Source organism: Amblyraja radiata, chromosome 9 (genome assembly GCF_010909765.2).
Source record: "Amblyraja radiata isolate CabotCenter1 chromosome 9, sAmbRad1.1.pri, whole genome shotgun sequence".
Taxonomy (NCBI): Eukaryota; Metazoa; Chordata; class Chondrichthyes; order Rajiformes; family Rajidae; genus Amblyraja; species Amblyraja radiata.
Window position 1 is genome coordinate 12,244,203 of NC_045964.1, and position 27,328 is coordinate 12,271,530.

The 27,328-nt window shown below is 43.2% G+C and overlaps 1 protein-coding gene across 2 annotated transcripts in view; it reads left to right on the forward strand.

Moving 5' to 3' along the window:
- The window catches only part of zfyve19 (zinc finger FYVE-type containing 19), a 41,317-nt gene extending 13,989 nt beyond the window's left edge, over positions 1-27,328 (forward strand). Inside the window, exons 6-11 of one of the 2 annotated variants that reach the window (XM_033026686.1) lie at positions 7,902-8,010; positions 10,730-10,939; positions 15,342-15,424; positions 18,602-18,694; positions 20,665-20,807; positions 25,539-27,328. In XM_033026686.1, coding sequence (XP_032882577.1) covers positions 7,902-8,010; positions 10,730-10,939; positions 15,342-15,424; positions 18,602-18,694; positions 20,665-20,807; positions 25,539-25,611 — 711 coding nt within the window. In that variant the 3' untranslated portion in view covers positions 25,612-27,328. The remainder of the gene's footprint in view (positions 1-7,901; positions 8,011-10,729; positions 10,940-15,341; positions 15,425-18,601; positions 18,695-20,664; positions 20,808-25,538) is intronic. The other variant, XM_033026687.1, reaches the window with a different exon arrangement.

Genomic DNA, 27,328 nt, shown 5'->3' on the forward strand with positions numbered 1-27,328 from the left:
TTGCAGTCATCTTTAACTTATGCTTGTTTTGGGTGCTAGTCCCCTTCAGTTTTCTCTTCGGCATAAAAAAGGCATGCTCAATTGGGTTCAGATCAAGTGACTGACGGCCATTCAAAATTGACCATTTTTTAGCTTTGAAAAACTCCTTTGTTCCTTTAGCAGTATGTTTGGGATCATTGTTTTGCTGTAGAATGAACTGCTGGCCAACTTGAGTAGATTGGATGTGTCTATAAACTTCAGAATTCATTATGCTACTACCATCAGCAGTTGTATCATCAATGAAGATAAGTGAGCCAGTGCCTTCAGCAGCCATACATGCCCAGGCCATAACACCCCCACCACCGTTTCACAGATGAGGTGGTATGCTTTGGATTTTGGGCAGTACCTTCCCTCCTCCATACTTTGCTCCTGCCATCACTCTGATATAAGTTGATCTTTGTCTCATCTGTCCACAATACCATTACTTTTTTTCCAGAACTAGTCCCCCCCCCCCCCCCCCCCCCCCCCGCGCTCGTGACCTTCCAACTGGATTGGCGCGGCCTTTTCCGCCGGAGCTTCAGCGGCGGCTGTTATGCGCTCCCTCTGCTGGTGTTAATTATGTACTAACCTGTTGCTCTGATTACCATTAGTACCTCCTGCTGCCTGACTGCTCCTGACCTGATTGGAGGCTCCTGGCCCAAGCTACATCACGTGAGCCTGATGACGGAGCCTCAGCTTAAAAAGACCATGTTGGCAGTCTCTCTCTCTCTGTCTCTCTCTTCCCCCTCAGACTGGTGGCAGCAGTCTGGTGTTGGTTTAGTTTGTTTGATTGCATAGTGTTCTTTATGTAACTCTTCATTCTGTATTAACCTATTTTGCTTGGGAAGGATGGGACTGGCATTATTGTTTTCGTGGGTACACAAAAATGCTGGAGAAACTCAGCGGGTGCAGCAGCATCTATGGAGCGAAGGAAATAGGCGACGCATCTGAATTCGCCTTTTTACTGGACAACTTCTCTCTCACTCAGCACGTCACCTTTCCCACCCATGACAAAGGTCACATCCTTGACCTGGTCTGCTCCACAAATCAACCGGTACTCGACCTCCATCCTTGCCTCTTCCCCCTCTCTGATCATAAGCTTATACGGTTCACCATCCCTTCTCTGACACCTCGCCCCCGCTTCCTCCGAGAAATCACCTTCCGTAATCTAAAATCCATTGATTCCCACCATCTCTCTGACCTGCTCTCCACCACTCTCCCCCTGGACTCAACCCCCATCTCACCTGATGATCTCACAAACCATCTCAACTCCACCTTGTCTACCTCCCTCAACACTCTGGCCCCCCTCAAAACAAGAACCGTAACTTTCAACACATCTCCACCCTGGTACACACCTGCACTTCGTAAACTGAAACAGACTGGTCGCCAACTCGAACGACTTATAAAGAAATCATCTCTCACAGTCCACCTTGAAGCTTACAAACTCCACCTCACTGACTACAAAGATGCTCTCATTGCTGCAAAATCTGCCTACCTCTCCTCCATATTCACCGATCCCTGCCTAAACCACAGAACCCTCTTCTCCACAGTGGGCAACCTCCTCAAGCCTCGAGCCAACACTCTCCCTACCTCTACTCCGGATCTCTGCAACTCATTCCTCCACTTTTTCGCTGATAAAATCAGCACCATCTATCAATCTTTATCCCCTGTACCCGACTCCCAAGCATCTACTCCACCACCTACCAAGGCCCCTCCTTTCAACATCTCCACTGACCTCCTTACCCCTCCTCCACACTGCTTCCTCTCCCAGTTTGACCTGGTCACCCCTATTGAAATCTCCAAACTCATCAGCTCTTCCAAACCCACTACCTGCTCCCTCGACCCTCTCCCCACTCCCCTGTTGAAGTCCTGCCTCCCCGTTCTCTGCCCCTACCTCACTAATCTCTTCAACTCCTCATTGACCCAAGGAATTGTCCCCTCCGCTTTCAAAACTGCTGCCGTTACACCAATCTTAAAGAAACCTGGTCTTGATCCCTCCTCTCTCATTAACTACCGCCCAATCTCAAACCTCCCCTTTCTTTCAAAAACCCTGGAGCGTATCGTTGCGTCGCAACTTCATTCCCACCTCCTTGCGTATAACCTACTTGAATCCCTCCAATCTGGCTTTCGCCCCCTCCATAGCACAGAAACTGCTCTCCTCAAAGTCCTCAACAACCTCCTCACCTCTGCTGACACTGGTTCCCTCAACATCCTCATCCTCCTCGACCTGAGCGCAGCCTTCGATACAGTGAACCATAACATCCTGCTCACCAGACTCAAAAGACCTCGGCATTGAAGGCTCTGCACTCAGCTGGCTCCGTTCCTACCTTTCCAACAGATCCCACTTCATCTCTCTCTACAACCACACCTCTGCTACAGCCGCAGTCACTCAAGGCGTTCCCCAAGGCTCCGTACTCGGCCCCTCCTCGTCATCATCTACATCCTCCCCCTTGGTCAGATACTCCGCCACTTCAATCTGGACTTCCACTGTTACGCTGATGACACCCAGATTTACCTTGGCACCAAATCCCCCCACAACCCCCCCCCCCCCTCTCCCATATCAACTCCTGTTTGTCAGCTATAAAAACCTGGATGCAACATAATTTCCTCAAACTAAACAGCGATAAGACAGAATTCCTCCTCATAGGCTCCAAAGCCACACTCAGCAAAATCAATAACCCCACTCTCACCATCGACGGCACCACTGTCTCCCCATCTCCCCAGGCCCGTAACCTTGGCGTGATCTTTGATTCCACCCTCTCCCTTGAGCCTCACATCCGCCATGTCATTAAAACCTCCTTCTTTCATCTCCGCAACATCGCCAAACTCAGACCCTCTCTCACACCGCCCGCTGCTGAAAGACTCATCCATGCCTTCATCTCCTCCCGACTGGACTATTGCAACTCACTTCTCCTTGGCATCAGCTCCACCTACATCAACCGACTCCAACTGGTCCAGAACGCAGCCGCCCGACTCATCACCCATACCAAATCCTGGCATCACATCACTCCAGTCCTCAAACAACTTCACTGGCTTCCCATCTCCCACCGGATCATCTACAAAATCCTGATCCTCACCTACAAAGCCCTCCACCATCTGGCCCCCCCATATCTCATTGACCTCTCCCCCTACCAACCCTCACGGTCCCTCAGATCCACATCAGCCGGTCTCCTCTCCATCCACAAGTCCAACCTCCGCAGTTTTGGGGACAGAGCCTTCTCCAGGGCAGCTCCCAGGCTCTGGAACTCCCTCCCCCAACTGATCCGCAATTCCGTGTCCCTCACCATCTTCCAGTCCCGCCTCAAGACCCATCTCTTCACCTCTGCCTATCCTTAGCCCCATGTCCCCGTCCCTTTTCATCTGTGCATTAATTGCCTCATACTGTGTTTTGTATTGAATTCTGTCTTTACTTTGTGTACTAGTCATGTCTCTACTATTTATTTCATTCCCCTTACATGTTTTTCCTCTACATGCTCAATTTTTGTAAGGTGTCCTTGAGACTCTTGAAAGGCGCCCATAAATAAAATGTATTATTATTATTATTATTAGATACTAAGCCAATTAAGCAACACCCATATCGTGGCAATCCAGACAAGCGCCGCCATATAAAGAGTCAGGTTGACTATATGCTGCAGCATGGCATTGCCGAGCCTAGCTGTAGTTCATGGAGCTCTCCTTGTCTGTTGGCTGCTAAGGCTAATGGTGACGACCGGTTCTTTACTGACTTTCGTAAGGTTAATAGCGTAACCAAAACCGATTGTTATCCTGTCCCACGTATGGAGGATTGCGTGGATCGTGTCGGTAGTGCATCTTTTGTCACAAAATTGGACATTGAAGGGATATTGGCAAGTCCCTCTAACTGAGCGTGCGAAAGAAATCTCTGCATTTGTTACACCTGATGATTTCCTTCAATATACTGTCATGGCTTTTGGTATGCGTAACGCGCCGGCTACATTTCAACGGTTGGTAAACGTAGTGTTGTCTGGTCTGTCTTATTGTGAGGCATACCTTGATGATTTGGTTGTGTGCTCCAGGTCATGGATCGACCACATCGACCACTTGACAGAGGTATTCAAACGACTCGCTCATGCAAACTTGACCATCAATCTTGGAAAGTGTGAATTTGGCCAGGCCACGGTAACGTATCTTGGTAAAGTGGTGGGCCGGGGTCAGGTTCACACACTCCAGGCAAAGATAGAGCATATTGTCGCGTTTCCAGCTCCTACCTCTAGGACTGAGCTCCGTCGTTATCTGGCAATGGTGGGGTAATTTAGAGGGTTCTGTCCAAATTTCTCTGTGGTGGCTGCTCCTTTAACGGACCTGTTAAGTCCGAAAGTCGTTTTTGAGTGGTCCGATGTGTGTCAAACTGTTTTTGAACAAACAAAGAGCCTTCTTGTGCACGCACCCGTGCTTGCAGCACCCGATTTTGAGCAGCCGTTTAAGTTGGCAGTTGATGCTAGTGACAGTGGAGTTGGTGGAGTTCTTCTCCAAGATGGTTCTGATGGGGTGGAACATCCAGTTTCATACTTTTCTAAAAAGTTTAATTGCCATCAGAAATGGTACTCTACCATCGAAAAAGAAACTCTTGCAATGTTAATGGCTCTAGATCATTTTGAGGTCTATGTTGGTTCCACGAATGTTCCCGTTGTCGTATACACAGATCACAATCCGCTGGTGTTCTTAAATAGGATGAGAAATAAAAACCGACGGTTAATGAGCTGGAGTTTACAGTTGCAGGGCTACAATCTGGAAGTCAGGCACATCGTGGCAGGGATAATGTCTTGGCTGACGCATTGTCGCGCCAGTGATGTCTGAGCTACTAAATAGTTTCTGAAATTTGGTGGTGGGCTTTACTTTATTTTCAGAAACATATTCAGTAACTTAGGGTGGGGGTGTTATGCGCTCCCTCTGCTGGTGTTAATTATGTACTAACCTGTTTCCCTGATTACCATTAGTACCTCCTGCTGCCTGGCTCTGTCTCTCTCTCTCTGTCTCTCTCTTCCCCCTCAGACTGGTGGCAGCAGTCTGGTGTTGGTTTAGTTTGTTTGATTGCATAGTGTTCTTTTATGTAACTCTTCATTCTGTATTAACTTATTTTGCTTGGGGAGGTTGGGACTGGCATTATTGTTTTCGTGGTTTTGTTTCAAGTAGCAATGTTACAAAATTTTGAGATTTTAAAAATCAAGTCTGCAATTTATCCCATCAGATAAAGCATAAAAATAAGTTTAATTTGACACCTAATTCACTTTCATATCTCAAGTATTTAAACATTTATGGCCATTTTCATACTGGGAAATGAGCATCTTGTTCCCTATTGATTTTCTATGGACATAACAAAAAAGCTGTGATCGTGAACAGTCAAAAGCCCATAACTTTCTTAAAAATTAAGAGAACTGAATGAAATTTTCAGTTATCATAGATTGAAGCATTCTGAAACAAATATAAAATAATCTTACTTGGATGACCTGAAATTAAAGCATATAATTAGTTAGTTACCTAATTGTAGCTAATTTCAGACTTCAATTACTAGATCTAAACATCTATCAATTTCTTAATAAATGATTAACATTTTTAAATAGCCTAAATGTCCAAATAATATTCACAAATAATTCACAATAAAACATGATTTTTAAATCTCATTTACATTAATTTATAGACCAAATGGAAGGAATTTAGTGTTCAATTGCTGTAAATAAATGCCCATTTAAAACAGCTTTCCAGTGGGATCCTGTGAACGCGCTGGTTTGGAACGTTCACATTGCGGTAGATTTGTGCCCCAAATGCCGAGAAAAATACTGCGGGATATAATGGGCCCAAAATGAGCTACTCGCAATATTAAACTTTGTATAAAGGGATCTTTAGAAGCCCTTTTTAATGTAAAAATATACAGCTTACCTTCTGTTATTTGCTTTATGAGACCCTGCGGTTGCTGGTGGTCGCGGGTTTAGAGATTGATTTTTAAACTACTATAACTATTATACGAGGCCTTTAAAACTAATAATAGCTTTTGCGACGGGGTCTTTCAGCGATTTTTCGTTAATAATTAACTAGGCTGAACATCTTCGATTTGAACAGCCTAGAGAAAATCGCGTTTTAAACACGCCCCCTCTAAACGGCGCCAAAATCGCGCACACCCGCAGCGACAGATTTTCAGCGACGCTTCAGGTAGGCTTTGCAACATACCTATTTCAAGTTTATTTTTACACTGAGGCAGGTTTAGAGTCTCTGGTCCGACGGCCCATTGAGTGGTCGGCCAGAGCACCCTTTATCTTTTGTTTGCTAGCGCATCCGACACCTTTGTGTTTGTTTGATCCAGGTTTAGTTCTTTTTGTTAGTGAAAAATAAATAATTTTTCCATTTGAACCTGGTTTTGTATTATGTTACTGGCCTTTGAGGTATTTAATTTTGGCGGCCGTAACAGCGGCGCAGCACTGGATTCAGCGCGGAGCAGGCAATGCCTTACCTGGATCGCCTTTTGAAGCTCCGGAGTGCTGCTTCAACATCGCGGAGTTGTGGTTTGTGGAGCTCCCAGCCGCGGGTGGCGCTGACTTCAACATCGCGGAGTCCTGGGATCCCGTTGTCGTGGGCCGCCAGCGTGAATCTCCACCCAGCTCGGCCTGTGGACTTTGGGACCCGTGGTCTCCGATAAGAAGTGGCCGATTCGGAAGTCCACGCTGCTGAGGGTGTTCTTCTGTTCCAACATCGGAGTTCCATCATCCCAGCTAGAGGGCCTGAATATCGGGCCGCCCGTAGCTGCGACTCGTGGGTGAACAACAGAGGAAGATGACTGAACTTTGGTACCTTCCCTCACAGTGGGGAAACAGTTTTCTTCTTGTTTCTTAGTCTCATAATAGGTTATTTGACTTTCATTGGCACAACTTTGGTCCTCATGTTGATAAACAGCAATAAAAGTTTCCAAAGGTGATGGAAAGACTGGAGGAAAGACTAGGTGCTGAGAGCTCTCTTATACGTACCTGCATTAAGGAGGCAATTAAATACACCTGAGCAATTACAAAGACGTGTTCCAAACATTACGGTGCCCTGAAATAGGGGGACTATGTATAAACACTGCTGTAATTTCTACATGGTGAATCCAAAATGTATAAAAATGGCCTGTAATAAAACCTGACAATGTGCACTTTAACCACATTTGATTTCTCATGGATGTATTCAAGTTCTCTGGATGCTTTCAAGAGAGAGCTAGATAGGGCTCTTAAAAATAGTGGAGTCAGGGGATATGGGGAGAAGGCAGGAACGGGGTACTGATTTGGAATGATCAACCATGATCACATTGAATTGCGGTGCTGGCTCCAAGGGCCGAATGGCCTACTGCTGCACCTATTGTCTATTGTCTATTTTTTTTATATTACAAATCTCAAATTGTGGAGTACAGAGGCAAAAAAAATAAATGGTGGGTCTTTGTCCCAAACATTATGGAGGGCACTATACAAAATTTGGCTGAGAACTGTATTTTTCCTGCTGGAGCTCTCCAGCTCCTTACGAAATGGACAGATTTAAATTGTGTGTTTGACACATTGTTTACTGGGGTGGATCCTGGTCTTGCCCATTGCCGCCCTGGCTGAGATCAGTTTCCTTCAGTGTAGATTGTGAAATAACTTAACCACCACCAGGCGTTACCTATGCTGAGTGTTCTTGAGCACGTGGTCATTTTATGAAGTTTGAACAAATTAACATTTCAGTTGTAAAAGAATACAGGTACAATTAAATGTTTTCCTCACAATGGGCCTAATTTGAGCCATTAATTAAATTGAGAGTTCCATATTCCTAGCAATAAAAATAAGGTTCACTGGATCCCAAGTATGGCAGTGCAGATTTCTGTCGAGATTATTTGCAAGTTGTTAAATTCTCTTATCTTATTCTAGAATCATCAGGCTCCTGATAGCAGGTCTCAAGCAGAGCAAGCCAATGACCTATTCAAACAGATGTCAGAAGAAGCAGCCATAGATGAGAAGTACGGCTCTGGTATTGAAGGTAAAGTAGACATTTTTTATTTGCATTATGTTTGATATTTATCAGGGCTGCCAACTCTCACGCTTTGAGCATGAGACTCACGCCCTCAAGCAAACTCTCACGCCCTCACGCTCATCAGAAATTTCTCACGCTCAGTGGTGAGAAATTTTGTGATCAACGAAAATTTCAAAACTCGGATAAACTGCATGGTCCGCGCGTTTTGGAGAGCCGGGGCTGCGGGAGGGATGGGAGCAGAACCAGCGGCCGGAACAGATGCGGGGAGCCGGGACGAACGAGTGTTTGCCGGGGCCGGCGTGTCGCTCGCTGCAGCTCTGGCCATGGAGCACTCCGGACCAAAGTGCGAGTGTCCCGGGCGTCGGAAGCGCTGCGCCACTGCCGCTGCCGCGAGAGTCTCTGTGCCGAAGGGACAGACTCTCAAAGGGAGGTGGAGAGAGAGAGAGAGGGGAAGGTGACAGGGAGACAGGGGGGAGAGAGAGGGGGTGAGAGGAGAGAGAGGGGAGAGACGGGGGGAGTGAATGGAGAGAGAGAAGGAGAGGGGGGGGGAAGTGAGGGGAGATAGAGGTTGGGGAGAGGGGGGAGAGTGAGGTAGGAGAGGGGGGAAGTGAGAGGGGTGAGGGAGGAGAGAGAGGGAGGAGAGGGTAGGGGAGAATGGGAGAGAGAAGGGGAAGAGAGGGGTGGTAAAAGAGGGAGAGGGGGAAAGAGAGGTGAGAGGAGGAAAGAGAGAGGTGAGGAGAGACAGAGGGGGAGATAGAAAGGGAGGGAGAAAGAGGTTGGGGTGGAAGCGAGGGGGAGAGAGAAGAAAGAGAGGGGGAGAGAGTTAGGGGGAAGAGGGGAGAGAGCGGGAGGGGGGAGAGAGAGGGGGAAGAGTAAGGTGAGAGGGAGAGGGGGGAAAGAGGGGAGGGAAGGGGAGAGAGTGAGGGGGAGACAGGGGAGAGAGAGGGGGTGAGAGAGAGGGGGAGGGGAGAGATAGAGGGAGAGAGAGAGGGGGGTCGAGAGGAGAGAGAGGGGGGAGAGAGAGAGAGTCTCTGTGTCGAATTTGCCCAGGTGACCGACATGGATCAGGCTGCGGCTCGGTGCATCCTGGAGGACAACCAGTGGCTGCTGGAAGTAAGTACCAGGTAGTGGACTTCAAATGGGGGTGGTTGGAGAAAGCATCCTGCTTGCCTGCTAGATTTTCACTTACTGTAACTGCAGGAAAAATGTTCCCGATGTTGGGGGCGTTCAGAACCATGGGTCACAGTTTAAGAATAAAGGGGGGGGGGGGGCAGTTAGGACCGAGATGAGGACAAACTTTCTTCACGTAGAGAGTTGTGAATCTGTGGAATTCTCTGCCACAGAAGGTAGTGCAGGCCAATTCACGGGATTTTTTCAAGAGAGAGTTACGTTTAGTTCTTGGGGCTAACAACATCAAGGGATATGGGGGAAAAACAGGAACGAGGTACTGATTTTAGATGAATAGCCATGATCATATTGAATGGCAGTGCTGGCTCGAAGGGCCGAATGGCCTATTCCTGCACCTATTTTCTATGCTTGAGTATATGGCAATAAAACTCGATCACTTGATTTTGAAGCATTCATGCATGGTGGAGGTATAATGTAGTCATAGAGTGATAGGGTGTGAAAACAGGCCCTTCGGCGCAACTTGCCCACACCCGCCAACATGTCCCAGCTACGCTACCTGCTTTTGGTCCATACCTCCAAACCTGTCCTATCCATGTATCAGTCTAACTTTTTCTTAAATGTTGGGATGGTCCCTACCTCAACTACCTCCTCTGGCAGCTTGTTCCATACACCCATCATCCTTTGTGTGGATAAAGTTATCCCTTAAAAAGTTACCTCTTAAAAATACTTAATACAAAAAACATTGAAATCATACTTCTACAGTGCACTAAAACATGATTTTAATACATCAAATTTCAAAAAGCTCCTACCCTTCAACTAATCCATCAACTAACCTGTAAGATTTTCAGAACTGATTTAAAGGAATGTTGGGCGCATCATACTTTTGTTTGGCAACAGCTCTGCCCTAGACTGCAAGTAATTGCAGAGAGTAGTGTAAAAGCACAATCCACCCCCACCACATCAACTATAACTCCATCTATCCTTCATTCTGCCTTGGTAAAGTAGCCAACATAATTAAGAACCATTTACACCATAGTCATTATTCTTTCTGCCTTCTCCCATTGTGTACAAATGCCTGAAATCACTTGCGTCTAGATGCAAGAACAGCTTCTAAACTGTGTTATTAGTTTACTGAATGGCCCTCTCATAAGCTAAGGGTGTAGTCCTGATCTTCCAATGTACCTGAAAGTGGCATTTGCACTTCTTTATCTGCACTTTGTCTGTAATTGTGATTTTATAATACTAAAACATATTCTACACTCTGGTATTTTCACTTTGCACTTCCTGTTGTACTTGTGTAATGGCTTTATTGCACTCTAATCGTGTGATCTAACTGGATAGCATGCAAACATTTTTCACTGTACCGCAGTTCACGATACCATAACAATAAAGCAATGTAGTTGATGTTCGTGTACCAGCCCCTTTATGAGGTTAGGTCCTGTGCACTTCTCATTAGAAGCATCTGTGCATAGAGTGGATGCCATTTTTAACTGTCACAACTCAGTGGCTTCTAAAAGGCACGTCACATGGTTACAATTATACTCCAACCCCACTGAATATCATATAATAGGGGGGTGATGTTTTGTGTTGGGCACAGATGACGGAATGAATGACCTGAATAAAGGAATTGATCCGCGAAACTTCAAATGTGACACCGCTAAAAACATCAATCTTCTTGAGGAGAAGAATTATCTCATGGACCAAGCAACAGCTGAACTGAAACAGGACAACTTGCATCAGGAGCGTATCTTAAAGATATCCAGGAGACTGGCCACATTGAAAGGAGACGATCCGAATGCTGGTGAGTGTAGGTGACTTTTAATAATTTAAATGAATATTTCCAAAGTTTTAAAAATGTGAACTCATGGTGTGGGAGATTGCTTCTTTTAGAGGGTGATACATTCTTTCACCCCACTGTTGCAGTTGTTAAAGAAATTATGTTCCCATTGTCGTATTTGGTAAATTTGGCAATCCAAGATTTTAAAACCAAATAACAAATTGTGAGTGGCAAGCGGCCATACACCCCAGTTTTGCAATCTTTCACTTGGCTCATCTAGGCCGCTTGATCACCCGGTTGCTGATTATTTTAACTCCCGTTTCCCATACCGACCTTTCTGTACTAGGCCTCATCGATTGTTAGAATGACATTTCATGCAAACTGGAGGAACAGCACATCATATTCCACTTGAATAGCTTGCCACACAATGGTATGAATATTGAATTCTCTAATTTTAACAACCCCACCTATTTTTAGTTTACTCCTCTTTCTTCCTTGTGCTCCACCAGGATATGCATACATTTTTTTTTTTTTGCATTATCCCTTTTTCCCTTGCCATGCTTTGTCCCACCACCATCTTTTTTCCTGCTTTCTCTCCCCTACTCCAATTAGCCTAAAGAAGGGTCCCGATCTGAAACATCGGGTTAGGCCCATCCAGAGATGGTGCCTAATCCGCTGAGTTATTTTTGCACTTAATGTTTTCTTTTCTATAATCTTTCATTGTGTCTTAAAGGCAAGAACTCAATTGTCAATAGGGTATTCAGTATTACAAGGTTCACTTCTTGGTATAGAATTCTGCTACTGTTTTTCCCATTCCCCTGCTCTCCTCCCTTGAGCATGACTGATCCACCAACAAAGTGAACCTTGGATTTACTGTTAAGTTCACGTCGCAAGCCATTTGGAGTGCTGCAATCCAACTATTTTATGTTTTTTTTGTGTATTTTTGACTGCATGGTTGATGTTAGAAGAACACATCCAGGTTTTCTGGCAAGATTGCCAGTGTGAGGACAGCAGCATGGATTGGGATTGTTATGATTCCTGGTGTTAGGTCTGAGATAAACGGATGGAAGGCTCTGCTTGCTAGGTGCATGGTCAGCCAGTGGATTGTTGCGCTGAAACAGATGGCTTTTGTTTGCTGAGCAAAACTTCTTTAAAGTCCACAGGTTTCCTGTTACTTCTCGAATTCAGTTGAGATCTGAAGGTCACTTATTCTGTTCTGCTGAAGTCAACCACTTCTGCTATGGACTTTCATGGAGCTCTCCACTTCTGCTATGGACTTTCATGGAGGTCGTGCCATTAACTTTTTGGTTTCCCTTTACGTTAAAACTCACACTTGCTTTGATTAAACTCCATCTGCTATTTCTCTGCCCATTTCTATAGCTGATCTATATTCCACTGTATACTTTGACAGCCTTCCTCACTGTCAGCAACTCCTAATTTTGATGGATCAGCCTACCATGAGAGTTTATCGAATGCCTTCTTAAAATCCATGCAGAAAACATCCACTGTCCTACCCTCATTGATCATTTAAATCACGCCTTCTAAAAAAATCTGTTAAGTTTGTAAGACATGACCTGCCACAGACAAATCCATGCTGACTGTCCCGAATTAGCCCATTCTCTTATAAATGTGAGTAAATTCTATCCTGAATAATACCCTCCAATAGCTTCTAACCACTAACATGAGACTCCTCATGGTCCTATAATTTTCTAGATTACTAGACTAAGTGGGACCCGTTGGGTCCCAGCATCACACGGGAGGGCTGGTCCCCCAACACAATATTCCATCTCTCCACCAATTCCAATATTGGTGACCAGTGGGGGGGACTTTCTGGAGTGCTAGTAGGGGTGTTGTGGGCTGAAGGTACTGGTTTCCAGAGGGCTAATATGGACATTGTGGGCCGAATGGATTCTTGGGCTGGCGGCTCAGTCACTCAAGCCTGTTGTGCTGGCAGCTCACTCACTCATGGCTGGTGGGCTAGTAGTTGACTCACAGCTATTCCTTGAAATTCCGTTTCAAACAGGGTGCAAGGCCACCAAATTCAAGTGCAGTTTCATACCATTTCAAGCAGGGTCCAAGGCCACTAAAGACAGTGAGTCGTGACCTCTCCCTCCTCCATCTTGCAGAGACTGAGCCACGCCCACACTTCTGGGTTTTATAACCCCCCCCCCCCTACCAGAAGGGGCGTGGCCTTCATGGCGTGATTAATGGGAGAGAGAATCCCAACATTTTTTAAACACTAATAACTCTTTTGTTTTTCATCGATGGGAAAAATCCTCGGCACCTGATGAGCGGAGGGGGACTCTCCACAGGATGGTGCCCTGAAATGGGGGACTATGTATAAACACTGCTGTAATTTCTACATGGTGAAACCAAAATGTATAAAAATAGCCTTTATTAAAATCTGACAATGTGCACTTTAACCACATGTGATTTTTTTTCTATTACAAATCTCAAATTGTGCAGTACAGAGGCAGATAAATAAATAACGGGTCTTTCTCCCAAACATTATGGAGGACACTGTATGAAAATCCTTGGGATTTTCTTTATTCAGATTCGCCAATAACCTTTCATGACTCTTTTGGCCCTTCTAATTGCCAGCTTGAGTTCCTTTTTGCTTACTTTATATTCCTTAAAGGCCCTGTTCGATTTAATCTTCCTAAATCTTAATATGCTTTCTTTTTCTTTTTGTCCAAATTTATAACCTCTTTGGTCATCCACGGTTTCCTTGCCATCCTTGTCCCTCTTCCTTGCTGTAATATGCCGGTCCTGAACTTTAAACAACTGGCCTTTGAATTACTCCCACATGTCAGGTGCGGATTTACCGAATCACAACTGCTCACAATTGACTCTCACTATCTCCTGCCTAATAATGCTGTAGTCTGTATTACCTCGATTTTGCACCTTCTAAGGTCAAGACTTATCCTTATACATAACTATATTAAAATTTAAGGAGTTGTGACAGCTTTTCCCAAAGTGCTCTTCCATTGAAACACTAGTCACCTGGCCAGGCTAATTTCCCAATATCAAGTCCAGTACGGTCCATCCTATCCACATACTGTTTCAGGAAACCCTCTTGGATATACCTAACAAAATAAGCCCAATATAAACCTTTTGCACTGTGTAAGTCCCAGTCAATATTAGGAAGTTAAATTTGCCCACGATGACAACCCTGATTCTTTTGCATCTTTCCATAGGGAAAGGATACAACTCCTTGGAGCTATTCATGAGAATGGTGTGGGTCTATGGTTGCTGAACCCCTTGTTCAGCAGTAAGCAGGCCTAACTACCACTTAACTACGCCCTCAAAACTGCAAGAATGTCATGGGCTCACTTATTTCAAATGCTCTTTGCAAAAGTTTAATTTAGAGATACAACATGGAAACAGGCCCTTCGGCCCATTAGGTCCACGCCAACCATCAGTCATCAAGTGATTGTGATCCAAGGATGAAAGGTTACATTGTTGGGAAACTGAAATAAAATGCAGAAAAAATATATAAAGAGAAGGCTAGGCTATATCAAGAAGGTACAATGGCAAAGTTGACAGTATGACACAAACATCTATGTAAACATAGTGTTAGAAAGCTTGAAAGGGAACAAAGAATGCACCATTAATACCATGAAAATTGTCCATTGTCAGGATGATATATATCTCCCAATGTACTGTCTGTGTGGAGACCATGTTCTCCCTGTGACCCAGATACTGTAGCTTCCTCATGCACCCCAAAGATTTGTGGGTTTGTTTGTTAATTGGTCACTGTAAGTTACCCCTAGTATCTGGTAGAATCTGGTGGTGGATGTGGGGTGGTAGTTTGATGGGAATGAAGAGAGAATAGAATAAGATCAATATAGTATTTGTTTGAAGGGTGTTCAATTGTCAGCGTGGATTTGGTGTGCTGAAGACCTGTCGTCATGTTCAATGAATCTATAATTACAGGTTTCAGGGATGTTAGTTCTTGACCGAAGCATGGAATTGCTAGGGTAGATTGGGTTCCTTTCAAGAACCAAATTATGCCCATCCATCAGTTAACCTAATCAAGATTACATCTTCCAGGAGGCCCCATTTTATTCAGATATACCTCCAGAAACTCTGGAACAGTTTGCAAATGTCAGACAGGGTTTCAAATGCCATTTATGTAGAATAATGAATAACAGAGAGGGAATTATAGTCTGGAATCCAACTATGTAAGGAAATGGTTGTGTGTAGAATGATTTAATTGTATGTTCAGATGCCAGAATAAAGTCAGCATTCTATGCATTAAAATAAATTGTCAGCCCTGAACCAGATGACCTGAAATCTACCCGCCAAGTTTCATGATTGCACTGCCTGCACAGTGAGAATGTTCATAATTGGTTCATGAGGTTGATACCGAGTGTGAGACTGGAATAGATAGTTTGGAGCAATATTCATTTCCTGTTTTTTGGGCTTGCAGTATCTATGGATGACTGGAAACATGCCGGGCTAGATAGTGATGAAGAAAATGAGGAACTGCTGACCCAGCGAATTCTGAAACAGGTCTGATATGAAGTACTTTTTTTTTTTTAAATCTAGTCTTTCTTTGGGACAAGTTTGGGCGGTATGGTGGCACAGCGGTAGAGTTGCTGCGTTATAGCGGGTTTGATCCTGGCTACGGGGCTTATGTGTACGGAGTTTGTTTGTTCTTCCCGTGACCGGTGTTGATTTTCTCCACACTCCAAAGACGTACAGTGTTGGAGGTTAATTGGCTTGGTTTAAATGTAAAAATTGTCCCCAGTGTAGGATAGTGTTAATGTGCGGGGATCTCTGGTTGGTACGGACTCGGTGGGCCAAAGGGCCCACTAAACTAAATACATGTTTCTATGAATACAGGGAAATGAAACTGGAGGATCATGGAATGCTGTCTTTTTGTCTATCTGTTATTTAATTTATTCTTTCATATTTTGTTTATTATTTATATGGTTGACTCTCCCCCAACCTTCACCATCGCCTCCAGGGAAGTAAGATTCAACAGAGAGTGATTTCCTATATATCAAAAACGAATTTCCTCTGTAAACTCTTCCAAAATGTGATTGCCAAAGTTAGTGCATTACACCAAAAGCCCAGTGATAGAAAATCAGCCCTTGTTTTGTGCAGACTGATTATCTGAGATGTTAGCATTTGGATTTGATTAACAACTTGATTAACAAGCCAGTTTGTAACATATAGTAATTTCAGAGTCTTGGCTCTTACAATGCTCACCCTGACTTGGAAGGGATCAAACTTCCCTGATGGTGGCCGATTAGGAAAAGGGGAGATGCAGCGAGACCTGGGTGTCATGGTACACCAGTCATTGAAAGTAGGCATGCAGGTGCAGCAGGCAGTGAAGAAAGCGAATGGTATGTTAGCTTTCATAGCAAAAGGATTTGAGTATAGGAGCAGGGAGGTTCTACTGCAGTTGTACAGGGTCTTGGTGAGACCACACCTGGAGTATTGCGTACAGTTTTGGTCTCCAAATCTGAGGAAGGACATTATAGCCATAGAGGGAGTGCAGAGAAGGTTCACCATACTGATTCCTGGGATGTCAGGACTTTCATATGAAGAAAGACTGGATAGACTTGGCTTATACTCGCTAGAATTTAGGAGATTGAGAGGGGATCTTATAGAAACGTACAAAATTCTTATGGGGTTGGACAGGCTAGATGCAGGAAGATTGTTCCCGATGTTGGGGAAGTCCAGGACAAGGGGTCACAACTTAAGGATAAGGGGGAAATCCTTTAGGACCGAGATGAGAAGAAACTTTTTCACACAGAGAGTGGTGAATCTCTGGAACTCTCTGCCACAGAGGGTAGTTGAGGCCAGTTCATTGGCTATATTTAAGAGGGAGTTAGATGTGGCCCTTGTGGCTAAAGGGTTCAGGGGGTATGGAGAGAAGGCAGGTACGGGATACTGAGTTGGATGATCAGCCATGATCATATTGAATGGCGGTGCAGGCTCGAAGGGCCGAATGGCCTACTCCTGCACCTATTTTCTATGTATCTATGTAAACCCTGTTCAAAGACATGGGAACACGGAAGTATAACGGAAGTATATCGTCAAGCATGGGAAAATGAAATGGGATTGGCTATAACAAAAGAAAACTGGGAAGAAAGTCTACAACGAATACACCGGTGTTCATTAAACGCCAGACATATACTGATACAATTTAAAGTATTATATAGGTTACATTATTCGAAAACTAAATTAAATAGTATTTTTCCGAATCTCTCCGCTATTTGTGATAAGTGCAAGAAAGCAGAGGCAAATTTAATACATAGTTTCGTTACATGTCCTAAATTGAATTATTACTGGACAGAAATCTTTAAAGTTATTTCTGAAGTCATCAAAGTTAAATTGGACCCTAACCCAAAGCTAATAATATTTGGAATTCCGGATTTACATCTATCACTTACAGTAAATCAAAGAAATTTCTTTGATTACTGTCTAATAATTGGAAAAAAAATCATATTGAAATTTTGGAAGGGAACATTATCCCCCACAACCAAAATGTGGGCAACAGAGATGATGGAGACGTTACATCTGGAAAGAATTAGATTTGTCCTATTGGACAAGTATAATTCTTTTGAACAGATATGGTCTCCATATATACAGTATTTAGAGAAGTAGCTGTTCTTGGCAACACAGCTCGACGTGCACCCTGCGGGATTTGGTGAGAATAATTCATTTTTATATTGGAATTACATATATGTCTTTATTGATACTATCACTTGTAGTAGTGTTATTAATAATACATATTTGGTTACTAAAAATGTTTTTTTTTTTTTTTTTTTTTTTTTTTTTTTTTTTTCGTTTCTCTTTTCTTTCCTATATATAATCAAATTATTATTTAATCACTCTCTTAATGATTTATTCTTCCTCTATTCTTTCTCTATCATTATTTCTAAAAAAACAGTAGATAAGTATTACTAGTGTTTTACTTAATGCAAATTGAATTAATTTGATATAAAGTTGTTTGAAGCATTGTAATTGATTACCTTTAATAAAAAAATATATTACAAAGACATGGGAACACATAATCTACAACAGAAATTGGAGACCATTACACTATTGCGTGTGGTGTCTTTCAAATGAGGCACTAAACCAGAGTCCTGCAGACATGAAAGGATCCATATGCACAATGCAAAGATGAGCATAAAGGTTCTTCTGGAGTCCATAGTTAACATTTATCCCTCAATCCATATCGAAAAGAAGCAGATTATCTGATCATTTTTCTCATTAGCTCTTTAGAGGGATTTTGCTGCCTGCAAATTGGCTGCAGTGTTGCTTGAGATGCAACAGTGATTATATTGCAATAGTTCTTTGGTGCTTGTGAAATGTTTGTCAATGTCTTAAGGGGCTATACACGTGTTAGTTATGCTCTGTTAGATAGAGGGTACTGAAATGTACAGGGACCAGTATGAATTTCGAAAACTTCCTTATTTTCTAATCCGTTTTAAGACCCTGTCCCACATCCATACTCCCTGAAAACTTGCTTTTTGTGTGGTACTGTCTTGGATAGAACTAACATTTGCAAATTGAAATTGTTGTTTCATCAATTTTCATTTGAAACTTTTAAAACAAAATCATAACATGTTAAGAAATCTAATAATCTAATAAGCAGTATTAGAATACAAACATTAGTTTGTTTGCTGGTAGATTGTCAGTTATCATGTGTAGTTGACATCATTATGCCTCCAGGTAAATGAAGAAATTGCTTTGGATGAAACAAGTGGCTACAATATCCCTGTTGAGCAACCTAAACCAGTCAAGCCAGTGCCTGCAGGGAGAAAGGTAACATCCATTGTTGTAAATTAAAATAAATTTGCTACGGTGAATTAATATGCGGGCAGAGCCAGGTTTCACAATGTTCTTCTGGCACTAGCTCTAATTATATACCCAACTGCACTTGATTCCCGAGCTGCCTTTATTGATCTGTCCTGGCAATTCATTTGAACTCTACCATTTTGGGTAAACGTAGAAACATAGAAAATAGGTGCAGGAATAGACCCTTCGATCCAGCAACGCCATTCAATGTGATCATGGCTGATCACCCAAAATTAGTACTCCGTTCTGGCTTTTTCCCCATATCCCTTGATTCCCTGAGCCCTAAGAGCTAAATATAACGCTCTCTTGAAAACATCCAGTGAATTGGCGTCCACTGCCTTTTGTGGCAGAGAATTCCACAGATTCACAACACTCTGGATGAAAAGGTTTTTCCGCATCTTAGTCCTAAATGGCCCACCCCTTATTCTTAAACTGCAAACCCTGGTTCTGAACTCCCCCAACATCGGGAACATATTTCCTGCATCTACCCTGTCCAATTCTCTAAGAATGTTGTATGTTTCCATAAGATTCCCTCTCATCCTTCTAAATTCCAGCAAATACAACCCCAGTCGACTCATTCTTTCATCACACGTCAGCCCCGCACGCTATCTCCGGGAATTAACCTTGTGAACCTACGCTGCACTTCCTCAATAGCAATAATGTCCTTCCTCAAATTAGGAGACCAAAATTGCACCAGGTGCGGTCTCACCATGGAGACACCAAAGAAAAGTTAATCCAACATCTGCCGTATTCCTAACTGAGAGCATTGATTCAGGAGCAGCACATTTATTTGTGTCAAATGGTTGTAGGTTAGACACGCAATCAAGACACACTGGCAATATACGGTAATATAGTCATGAGGTCATAAGTGATAGGAACAGAATTAGGCCATTTGGCCCATCGAGTCTACTGCACCATTCAATCATGCTGACCTATCTCTCCCTTATAACCCCATTCTCCTACCTTCTCCCCAAAACCCTTAACACCGTGACACCCGGGAGAGATTGATTGTCAGAAAAGGCATTCGTCCCCCCCATTTAAAATGCTACTTAAGCTTTTAAGCTTTTGATCATCTGTTAAGGGCCTGTCCCACTTGGGCGACTTTTCAGCGGACTGCCGGTGAATGTCAAGTTGCCGGCAGTCGCCTGAAAAACGGGGAACTTGAACGGCGACTGTCAGTGGAAAACACACGCACACGCACGTACTCGCACAAACACACACACGCACAAAGGCAGGAGCCAGGGCAAGCGGGGGGAGCCCTGTCTGAAATTAACACAGTGCAAAGCCAAGGTGATACAGACACGCACTGCGATGAACAGGAAGGTTAAGACGGTCAGCACAGTGTACGGAAAGTCCATTAAAAGAGGGGGGAGTAGGGGGAGGGGAGAACTTTGGAGACACTTTTGGGAAGCCAGACAACTTTTAATAAGCCAGAAATACACAGCTGTGAAGTTCGGCGGATAGTTAACATTACCGGTCGGTTATCCTTGGTTCTGAAAGCTCGTACTTACGTTTTTTCCCCCCCAATGAGCCGATGAAAATGACCGGTCAGCAAAGGTGATTAACTAACACTTCCTACGACTACCTCGACTACCTACAACTACATGGCGACCCCACTACAACAGCACCTACGACTACAGGATTATCGATTTTCTCCATGGTGACCAATTGAAAAACATGTTGAAATTTTTGCGCGACCTTACTGAGGCCGCGACTAGTTCCCAGAATGTGGGAACTCCTCGCGACCATGAAGGAGACTCACCAGAGACCACCAGCAGACATGCGGCGATAATGTAACGAGCGCAGGGTCTCCTACACTCACCTTAAAAAGTCGCCTATGTGGGACAGGCCCATTAGAGAAGTTCAGTGTAATTTTTAAAATATAAATGCATTTATCAAATTGCTGACTAAAAGCAAATTTCTAATTATTTGTCCAGCAACTGCCTACCTCCCCTGCTCGAGCAGCAGCTGAGACTGCAGACAGTGATGAAGAGCTACCTTGGTGTTCCATCTGTAACAAAGATGCTGTCCTCCGTTGCCATGGCTGTGATGGAGACCTCTACTGCCATCGATGCTTTAGGTAAGCACAGCTGACAACAGTAACTATTAAAAGTCTGGTCTTGGTTGTGAATGTAATTTTTTTGGGGGGTAAAAGGAGTAATTGAATAATATTAATATAATATCTGCCAAGTATTTTTAACATTTTCTGTTTTACTTCAGATTTTCATCAATCAGTTTTTTTTTTCTCTTTCAGTTTTGTATGGGGTGTTTAGTGTGTGGTTAGTGTGTGTATGTGACGCCGCAGGTTGCCCCACCCCGTCATCTCCCCCCACCCCTCCCCCCCCCCCCACCCACCCCACAATCGTGCGTTGAGAGGACGGGACACAACGGGTCCCACTTGGTCTCGTACGTATTAAAAGTCTGATCTTCTATGTGGATTTGTGTTATCACTGAAAATGTTCAAAAATCTGACAAAACTTTGAATCCAAAAACTACTGTCTTTCGCTGATGACGTCACTATGGGTCTGCCTGCCGTCGTCCTCGCGCTGCGAGTGAAGTCACCCCACCCCTCCCTCCTACCCCTTCGTTATTCAAAAGACGCAGCCGAGATAAAGTCGGGCCCTGGATTGAAGATCAAAGATCATAGCTGAAGACCGCGGCGGCCCAACTCACGGTCCTTTGGTCGACGCTCGCCTCCTTGCTCGGGGTCCTCATGTCGGCGCATGTTATGGAGATTGCTGTCGCTCTCTGCCGCTGTCGCTGCCCTCTCTCTGCCCTCTGCCCTGTATCTACCCCTTCCCTCTGTCTGCTCCTGCCCTCTCTACACCCCTCCCTCTCCCTCTCTAGCCGGGCCTGAGAGTTTGGGGCTATGCATGAGTGGGTAGGGCGGGGGATGGTGGTAAAACGAGCGAATTAATGATATTAATATAATATCAAGGGGGGTGGTTAGTGTATGTGTGAGATGCCGCAGGCCCTTCCCCCACAACCTAGTGGTACATTCTATTGCAATGAATGTTTTTTGACCTGACAATTTTTTAACAATTTTCAGAGAACAGAATAATCTTAAACTTTTTTAGGGGTTTTGTTATCCTTGAGTTTATATATGAATTAGTTTTCATAATGTCTGCACAGTATTTTACATGCGTGTGAGAGTGTTTATGTCGATATTACCAGAGTTTTGGAGTCCAACAGCATGGAAACTGACCCTTCAGCCCTGAGTCTGCACCAACTAGCAACCACCCATTTAAACTGATTCTACATAAATCCAATTTATTCTCCCACATTCTCATCAACTTATGCCAGATTCCATCACTCACCAGGGAGAATTTACAGTACTCAATGAAATTGATCAAACAAAATAATTGATTTCTTAAGGCTATCTACATGAAAGTGATCTAGTGTATTGAAACAAGATCAGTTTCTGAGAAGAAAATCGATCGTGACCCAGCACAAGAGCAGGCCCACTAAGTTTGTGAGGCATGCCCAATATTTCACTTTTCAAATCAATATAAATTTCACAATTGCTTCAAAGTCTGTCTGACAGATGGTTTATTTCTGAACCGCTGAGGACTTTGAAATTTCGCCGAATCTCACCAGTACCATTGACTTTCTCCAGAGATATTGAAACCAAGGCAGCTTGGATAATCAGGAAATTCTTGCAAGATTAAAAAGGTGTTTTTGCCTGGCGTGATCACCGAGCTAAGGCATTCATTGTTTCACTTTCCATAGATGCTGCTTGAACTGCCAAGTATTGTTAACATTTTCTGTTTTACTTCAGATTTTTATCAATCACAGTTCAGTTTACATTTTATATTTGTTTTATTTTAGTTTCTGGCACTCCACGGTGCTTTAGAGACATGGAAGGGGAGTCATTAGCAGGCCAGGGCTGTATTGTCATTTAATTATCACGTGACCTCGGTTAATCCAGAAAAACTGATATTACAGAAAGTCTGAAATGGAGGGTGCGGGAAAATCGGTGTTCAACCTGTTCCTCCTGCACAACAGAGGTCCAGATCTGTGCAAGTAGAGATTGGCTGAAGGTGGCATTGACTCCTCCAGCATGTGAAAACATAATGGAGCAATGTTGCAATCATTTTATGATCTTGCACGATATTTCACGGCAAACGGAAAAGCAGTCTGGAGCAGGATAGGAAAAAAGAATGTGACTGAAACTCCTCCTGAGTCACATATTACTGGGGTGATAGCCCTCAAAGTCCCAAACCTGTACTCAGGAAATATGTCTTTGCCTGCTGTCCCAAGGTCATTGACCGGTTGTGTCTGTCATTTTGCCACTAATGATGGAGTATTGCCAGGGTGTATTACTACTGAGGCCTACCTACTCAAGTGCAAGCTACTAGAAAAACATTCCCTGTTAATTGTTGCATATATTGTGGACTTTAAAATGCAGTGTGCAGTCAGTTCTGAGGCTGCCCAGTTGGGTTTCCAAATGTCAGCATGGTCTGTTTAAAAGGGAGAAAAACAAGAACCCTGTGCTCTTGGTTTCACCAGGACTGTTCTGTGGTGTTTCTTTTGAATTTTGAGCTTCAATTTATGTCAGTTCAGTAACAACTTGCAATGTACCTCTTAATCCTGACACTGATGTGTGCATTATACTGGGAGGACATCAGTCGTATTGACACCAATCACACAAAATGAAGTCTGATGCCCCATTTGTTGCAATTTCACCAAACTATGTCACTAACATGATCTTAATGTGAAGACAGTTTTGCATCATACTGTAGTTTAACATAGCTAATTGATCCAGGTGCTTAAAAAGCTCTTGATAAAATTTGTTGATGCATTGTGAATTTCTGTTGAGGGAGTTTAAGAACATTTACTAACTTGATTTACATTTTTGAGTAAGTGACAAAAGTGATCGACGAGGGTAGGGCAGTAGACATTTTCAACATTAATTCACCATCAGAACATTTTTCCTAAGGTGTCAGAATAGAGGGCATATATTTAAATTGAGAGGGAGAAAATCTTATGGAGATGTGCAGGACAGGTTTTCTTTTTTGCACAGAGGGTGGTGGGTGTCTGGAACGTGCTGCCAGGAGTAGTGATGGAGGCAGATAAAAGAGTGGTGTTTAAGACGCTTTTAAGACGCATGATTATACAGGAAATTGGGGGATTTGGATAATGTGCAGGCGCATGAGATTAGTTTATCTTGGAATTATGTTCGGCACAGGCATTGTGGGCTATCTTAACGGGTGATGCAGCATCTATGGAGAGAAGGAATGGGCGACGTTTCAGGTCGAGACCCTTCTTAGGACCCGAAAAGTCGTCATGCCTTCTCTCCATCGATGCTGCCTCAACCATTGAGTTACTCCAGCATTTTGTGTGTCCCTTCGATTTTACCAGCATCTGCCGTTCTTTCTTGTACACTGTACGTCTATCTTCTATGTTCTGTAGATATTTGGTGTTTAAATGGACAAATTATTAATTGCTTAATAGCAATTACTAACTACATTTTGCTTTATTGTGGGTGGACCTAGATCATAAGTACATTAAAAGAAGCACCTCAAAAAAACGTGCAAAATTAATAATAGAAACCTGAAGTTTAATAGTCAGAAGTGCAGCAATCAAGATCAAAAATAAAGGTGATGTTGTGAACACCAATAGATAGTTCATAGTTGAAAGATATGATATATGGTTTGTGCTTCACCTTTTAAGAGTGATATTTAGACATTAAGGAGGATACCAAGTTGGGCTACTTTTGTTTGAACAAAAATGGTACAGGTGAACTGTAGGCAGATGCAACAGAGTGCATCAAAACAGGCTGATTTCATTGGTTGAAGGGTGTAGAATGAACTGGCAAAAAAAACAAACAGATTTACAGTATAAAGAAGAAAAAAAGCCTTGAGTAGTATTATAAGGTTACTGCAGGTACCATGTGTATTAGTGATTGACAAGGCGGTGATACCATCACATTAAAATAGATTACATGGATGACAAAGAAGGTGACTAAAAACATATTGGATCAACGTCATTGGTCATGTGGACAAATAACCAGTGTTGACAGACACAAAAGGCTGGAATAACTCAGCGAAACCCTTGTCTCGACCCGAAACGTCACACATTCATTCTCCAGAGATGCTTAACATCTGGTGGAGAGACAAAGTAAGCAATGTGGACCTGTGGAAAAGAACAAGCCAGGAGCCCATTGACTTACAAATTCCAAGGAGAAAATGGAGTTGGATTGGACACAACCTCAGGAAACCTGCCACAAACATCACCCGGCAAGCCCTAAAATGGAACCCCCAAGGAAAAAAGGAAAAGAGGTCGCCCCAGGAACAGCTGGAGAAGAGGTGTCCAGACAGAAATCTCTGAGAGTGGGCTCAACTGGGGAGATTTTGAAAGAACTGCCAACAACCGAGTGAGGTGGAGGCCATTTCTCAATGGTATATGCTCCCTAGAGGAGTAAAGGGCTTAAGAAGTAAGAAGAAGAGGTGCTGCCTGTCCAGCTTTTTGTGTCTGTCTTCGGTTTAAACCAGCATCTACAATTCCTTCCTACACAATGAACCAGTGTAGGCTGGTTAAGCCGAATAGAGTATGTTCATGTTATATTTTCATTCTGTGCATTACTTGCTGTATTAGAATATAAGTGTTGCATTCCACTGCCTTTGAAAGATAACTGGAATGTTCACATTTAAGTACCTGTAGTTAGATGCTACAGAGTCCAACTGAAAAGTGTTTAGAGTGTAAGATATCTTCTGTTAAACAACTTATTTTCATACTTTTGCAAGGCTTGTCTTTGTTTAACAGAAAAGAGAACCTGCTAAAGAATTGTCCCTTTGATTTACCTCCACAGGGAAGGACATGACAAATATGAGCAGAGGGAACATAAAACATCCAAGTATAGTCAACCAAAGAAGAAGAAATAAGAAAGAGTCCACACCCTTGACACAATCTGACACTGAGGAAATTAAACACTGCATTAGCAATTGCATAAATCTCTATCCAATTAACAGAGTGCTACTGGAGGATTGATAATAACTCTCTCTCCTGCATCAGAGTCTTGATGGACAGCATCCAAAGTATTTCTGTTATTACAAGACTCGTGTCTGCAGTGCTGTAGCATTGGTACCTGTGCATCATCAATGGTGATCACTACATTATCATCTGTGGGGTGCTTGTGCTTTATAAAGTTTGCATACAACACGATTAGACAAGGCTGCGCCTTAAGACTCCAAATGTTAACTTTTAGCTTGTCTAACACAGGTAAAAAGACTGTAACATAAGACTTAGATTAGTATTGACTCCAATTATTATTTAATGGAGTGATTATTTTGAGCCACAATTTATCTCATGTATAATTTATTGAAACAAGTGATAACACATTCGTGGACAAATCCTAACAATATGCTGATATTTTATTAATTGCTATCGAACAAGTTTGTCATAAGCCATTACCTTCTTATTTAAACCCTCTTAGGGATTTCTATGTGTCTGCCTGTTCTCAGCTTCTACCGCCATCAATCACAGTAGGTAAGCAAGAGTGAATTTGGGTAACCCTGCCTCTCTGATTTCCCAGCTTGTGGGTATGTGTTTGGGTCCCACGTGTTGACTCCTTCCCACGGTGATTGTAGCCAACCGTGGAAATTGGCAGATTGATCACACCAACTTTGACCCCATCACCTGGATGGACTGCTCACCTAATGGGGAGGACAGAAAAATGGGATTAGGAGGCAGAGATCAGCCATGATTGAATGGCAGAGTTGTCTCGATGGGCAAAATTGCCTAATTCTACTATAACCTGTGAAATGAAGCTCACTCTCATAGAATATTGTGCAAACCTGGAGATGCTCTTTGTACAGATGCTCTGATTCTAAACACATAACATGTCATGTTATGACTTATTGCGGATAGCAAAGTTGCGACATTGCTGAATAAACATGTTCCCAGTAAAATCACGTATTTGCTAAAAAAAATGCCCTAACCACTATTTCAAAGCATTTTATAATGAATGCAGCTCGTATACCAACATCAATTAAATATTGAGCCTTACTGGAGCTTGGCTTCTCCCTTGACATGTACGGTATTCAGTTTGGTTCCTTGCTAAATACAACGTGGACTTAAAATCCTGTTCCATGTTCTCATTATTAATTTTAAGTGATGTGGATGTCACTGGCAAGACCATAGTTATTGCAAATTCTTTGTTGCCAAGAAAGTGGTGGTGAGTCACCTGGAACTCATAAGTTCACAAGACATAGGAGCAGAATCAGGCCATTCGTTCATTGAGTCTGCTTCGCCATGTCCTATCAATCTCCGCTTTAACAATACCCAATGGCCTCAACCGTTGTCTGTAGCAATGATTTCCTCAGATTTATCACCGTCGGGCTAAAGAAATTCCTCATCTCCAATCTAAAGATATGTCGTTTCAATAATACCCTTTGCCCTCTGGTCCTAGACTCCCATTACCGGAAACATCTTTTCCACATCCACTTTATCTCGGACTTTCATTATTCGGTAGAACTGCAACTGTCCTAATGAGAGTGCTTTCACAGTCCTGAAGGAGGAGGGGATTCCAGGATGGAGGAATGGTGATAAACATCCAAGCTAGGGTGATGTGCAACTTGGAGGGGAACTCGCAGTGTTAAT